The 4864-nt window shown below is 38.1% G+C and overlaps 1 protein-coding gene across 1 annotated transcript; it reads right to left on the bottom strand.

Moving 5' to 3' along the window:
• Positions 1 to 1097: 1097 nt before the first annotated feature.
• On the bottom strand, positions 1098 to 4621 carry LOC113711068 (uncharacterized). The gene is made up of 5 exons (XM_027234210.2): positions 4047 to 4621; positions 3815 to 3942; positions 3596 to 3708; positions 2011 to 2196; positions 1098 to 1344 (listed from the first exon to the last, which is right to left on the bottom strand). The coding sequence occupies exons 1-5, from the start codon at positions 4397 to 4399 to the stop codon at positions 1315 to 1317; spliced, it is 810 nt and encodes a 269-aa protein (XP_027090011.1). The 5' UTR covers positions 4400 to 4621; the 3' UTR covers positions 1098 to 1314.
• Positions 4622 to 4864: the final 243 nt, after the last annotated feature.

The raw sequence follows: 4864 nt of genomic DNA, 5'->3' as shown, positions 1-4864 counted from the left end.
CAGTTAAGTAACTTAAAATATATAAATATATATTGTCCCAACGTTTGCATTACAGATTTACTACTGTTCCATGAATTTTGGGGCAATGCTTGTTTGTGTGGCCTACAGGTTGGTAGCCCCCCTCCTGGCTAAAAGAATCAGTTGTAAACAGTACTGACTCTTTGGCAGCTGTAGATGAAAAAATTTAAACCCTTCCCGCAGTGAGGAAGATGGAAATTCCATGTTCAAACTCAAGCCAGTTTAGTTCGTACGTTTTTGTTCTAATACTTTCCAAGTTTTGATGGCTGAGAATTCCATTGCCCTCGGATCATTACCTGCCACTGCTAAAATTTTTTGCTTTTTTGTTTCTTTTTGTTTTCACTCTCCTGTCTTTGGAACCAAAAGCCACAACAATGTACAAGGACCACCGGTCCTTGCAGCCTTGCAGGCACTAAAAACTCCACAAGGCCCAAGAACTCATCTCCACAAGTGGGCTCCTTGCCTGACTGATATGGTAATACGAACGGAACAAATGATTAAATCAAGAAGAGTTGATAATTTCAGCATCATTGACCTTTGGCACTTTCCGTATTCAAACAACAATAATCAAGAACCCATGATGAGTTGATAATTCTAATCCAATGATACCATTTAAGCCATGCGCCTCACGCATCAGGTAATAAGTTCAGATACGAAGAGAATAGCTTTTTCCCGTCATCATTCATTCCTCTGTTCCACGCCCCCTGCTGTCACTGTATACTCCATCAGCCCAATGGAGAACGATGGGGGAAGTTTACCAACTCTTGCACGAATTAGTCTTCAACAGTTTGTTACCAATCGAGGAAAAACCCAACAATAGCAATTACCAACGTACAGAAACCAAAAAGGAAGAAAAAAAAAAACACCTGCTGGATTCAAAAACATGTACCGAAATATTTGTCCAATGGAGGTTTAAGAAATGTCACGACTTAACAACCTCAAGCAGCACTGCAACTTCAGTTCTTTCAGAATGTGGAATCAAGTGACAGTACATCAGTTCCCAAAATTTGTGACAATAATACAGCAGAACAAGTGAGTGAGTCCTTGGATTGCAGGATATATTTAGAAGATGAGGAGCATGTGGAAAAGCATTACAAGGGCTTCATTCTTCATTATGGACTTTCTTTGCTACATGTTTAATAATATTATTAAAAACAAGCTCTTCTTCAAGTGGTAGAAATTCTATACATACAGGTAACAAACATCATAAACAAAACTGTGATTGCTTCTAAAATGTCACTTCTTACATAAAAAGAGGAAATGCATGTACAAATTTGTAGGAAGTCACTACCTGATCTACCACCTTCTCACCAATGACGTGAGCAACTGCAAAATCAAAACATTGTCTGTATCAGGAATTAAAACCAAACAATGTTTCATCCTGGTTAAGGGTATCAATCAGGAATGTATACTATCTTAATACACTGATTTCCAACTGTTTGTCGTAAAAAACTTCATCAGATACAACGCAATTTCTTGGATCCATGTTTTTAACTTCATCAGATGGTTAAAACCAGATTCACTTTAAAAATATGTAAACAGATTCACTTTTAAAATATGTAAACAAACACGAAATGGCTTCATTTACCCTTAGTTCACTTTCTTTTGATCTTTATATCAGCTATTGAGTAAAGCCTGAAGCTGATTTGCGCTTAAATTACAATTCAACATCACAGAGCAAAAGTTCATTAAAAGGTGTCCATTCTCTTGTTTTAGCTTTTGATTGAATAAGCACAGATTGGTTAGGGACGAGAATCCTGACCCTGATCTTCTATGCACACTGACACCTCAAAATTTTTGTTCTTCATAGATCTAGTACCATTGTCATGAATTATTGAGAAGACTTGTATATAAATCATTGGCAAAGAACAAATTTCAAAATTTTCAGGTCATTTAACGAAATCATTTGAACAAAATTCACTTACAAGATGAACACAACTCTAACCTTATATTTCAACTCAGTGACTTAAGGTGAAAAAAAAACAATCATACCTCAAACAGTTCAAAAGGGCTCCCCCGTCTATAGACATCATTCTTCTTGCTTTTGTCAGGATAGAATGTGCTAAACAACAGTGCTCTCCATCCAATTAGTAACACAGCAGTACTTCCCATGGTTACTAAGATAAAGTTGATTGGCGGAATATGCCTGACTGTTGCTGCTCTTATTATCAAGCCCAGCTGCCAAATGAGGGAACCAAAAATTGAAGCAAAGTCCTTTATGAATAAGAACAAAGAAATAAGTTGAAATTGATATCAAAATACAGCCAAAATTCAAAAGAGAGTCCATTAGGCATGATGACGCATGAGACATGCCTGTCACAAGCATTAATGATTCAAAGTTCCATTTGTGCAGGTAACTGAACCCAAAATAGGTTGTTGACCATTCTGATGCAGTGCCAAGGAATGTAGTAGTTCCTTTATAAGGAACCACAAATAGAGCAAGTTTTACAATCTATTTACAGGACAGCTAACAAATGATGGAGATTCATTGTTTCATTGTGAATCTTTCACATCCAATACAAGAAAGGAGGCAAATGCTAGGAACACTAGAATTAGGAATACTATGCCTAGTATGAGGAAACAAAGTTGTTGATCATCACACATAAACTTATGCGGAACAGCCTTCTGCTCGTAATTATACCTTCTGAGGTATGATATGAGATACAACAGTATCTGCTGTTGTCCTTCCAGAAGTTAAGTGTGTCAACCCAACTCTCAAATCCTTGTTAAATCAAAGGCCAAAAGAAAATCAACATCCAAGACTATCCAACTTGTCCAAATTCCGCATGTCGTGAAGTCCTTCAGATTCATAGTTCAAACAATACAAGAAAACGACGCTAACCTAATGGTCATTCTGCTCTTGGTTTCATGTCTGGCCTTTGCTGATCTTGAGGTGCAGCCTAAATTTTGGAAGGACTTGTTCAACTTTGTAGGCATCTTCAACTTGAGGAGAGGATGCCCATTCCAAAGAGAACGGGTAGACTAAAAACGTTATTAAATCACAATGAAATCCAAAATTAGCTGTGAATAGAAAATTTCTTGTATCACAACTACAGATTGATCACTGTCACGTTAACTTACAATTTTGTATCATACTAAGTTTCAAGAGACGATAACATCTTCATAGATTGTAAGTTGCAGCCTAACTGCTGTATGTTTCTCCTTCTCAATAAGCATTAGAATGAAACTTTGGTATTTGCACGTCCAGAAAATCTCTAGAGGTAAACAACCACTATTCTTGTGTTAAAAACTCTAATTTCAAGTGTATTTGGGGTAAATACTGGACGGAAACTATCTTCAACAAGATTCCTATACTTTTTTCAACAAGATTCCTGCTAAAATTTATAAACTGAAAAAAAGAGCTTCGAGCTACTAGAGTCCTGCGATATGATGTTTCCCAAAGTCCATATCCCCGACCTAAATCCTCTCCTGAACCACATATATGCTCACTAGCAACCGGTGGCATTTAACTCAGTCACATTTCAACCACAATCCTTCACCATTCTAAAAAAAATTGATATTTTAAAAATATCAACGAGTTCAATAGTTGTCCGACAGAATGCTAAAAGGGACTTACCGGAATGCCCAAAGCCCAAGACTTGGCAGCTACAGTTATAGCTTGAGAGCGGCCATTCATGCCTCGACCATCTTCCCCATATCCTCCAAGGAAATAAGCACTCAAGAACCACCCTAATTTTACCAAGGGACCATACAAAATAATTATTCTTAGCCCCTAGGTCCAATTTTTATTATCTCCACATATATACAACTAAAATTGAGTCAGAGAAAAGCATACCAGCCATTAACGGGTCCGCAGTTTTCAACGTCTCGAGGTCAAAAACGTCAAAGCCATGACTAAACCTTCCAATTGCTGAGAACAAGAGCAATGCCAACGCATCCCCACCGGCCAACAAAGCCACCCACCTAAAATGAAACCAATTTTTCATCATATCAGAGGGGGGAAAATCCCAGCTGTTTAAAAGAAAAACATTCAAGATAGAAACAAGGAGGAGAGGGAAAGAAATTACCCCCATTTAGAAATGAGGGTAGAAGGGGAAGAAGTGGGCTTTTCGAATTGAATGACACCCTCTAGAGGAACATCCTGTTCGCCCACCAAAGTGATGGGAACATCCTCTTTGGCGGAATTGGGGGGAGTGGAAGGACCAGTAGGAGTAGCAGAGGGGCGGCTTGTGGTGGATTCAGCATTGGCAACAGTGCGGCGTCTGGGGAAATTATGAGTATTAGCGGGTGGGAATTTGGGTGGTCTGCGATTGGAGAAAAGAGGAGGAACTGGATTTGTAAATTGAAGGGAACAGCGATGGGTACAGGATACTGCCGCCACTGCTGCTCCGCCTGCAGCTTGGCTGCTCAGAACATTCATGTTTTCTCTCAGGCAAATTATCAAACGCCTTTGATACGAAGTAAGCACTTGGATAGGAGCCCCTAATTTCACGCAACGTATGGCTCTTGTAGAAATGGAAAAGATATTTACTTGGTATTTTTGTTTGCCAGGTCAAGAAGAATAATTTCTACTACATTTTTGTTTTTTCCCTTTGTATTATGTCAGTTGAGCAGAAGGACTGTAGCGAACTCAACAGGCGAATGGCTTTGATCAAAGAAAAATAGGCGAATGGCTATCTACCCGCGAAAATGGCAGTACTATAAATTTGGTTTGGCTAACTGGTCAAGTCGAGCCTGTTAACTTTTTTTAAGTAAGAGTGAATTCATTTGGAAAAGTATTCTTATCCCTGTTAATTTTTTAGTAAGAATAAAATTAAATTGAAAAAAAAAATCTAAACACATGAAATATATTTAATGTGAGTGTATAAATTCACATGATAAATTA

This window comes from Coffea arabica, chromosome 10e (assembly GCF_036785885.1).
Source record: "Coffea arabica cultivar ET-39 chromosome 10e, Coffea Arabica ET-39 HiFi, whole genome shotgun sequence".
Classification (NCBI taxonomy): domain Eukaryota; kingdom Viridiplantae; phylum Streptophyta; class Magnoliopsida; order Gentianales; family Rubiaceae; genus Coffea; species Coffea arabica.
The sequence above is the reverse complement of the archived record's forward strand: the minus strand, read 5'-3'. Positions and strand labels throughout refer to the sequence as shown.

Bases quoted from the DNA above. Each gene is read 5' to 3' on its own strand.
- LOC113711068 (XM_027234210.2), bottom strand. From the start codon at position 4,399: ATGAATGTTCTGAGCAGCCAAGCTGCAGGCGGAGCAGCAGTGGCGGCA. The intron at 3,943-4,046 runs GTAATTTCTTTC...GTTTCATTTTAG, and splicing joins ACCCTCATTTCTAAATGGGG to GTGGGTGGCTTTGTTGGCCG. The intron at 1,345-2,010 runs GTATGATTGTTT...TTGATTTTGCAG, and splicing joins GCCCTTTTGAACTGTTTGAG to TTGCTCACGTCATTGGTGAG.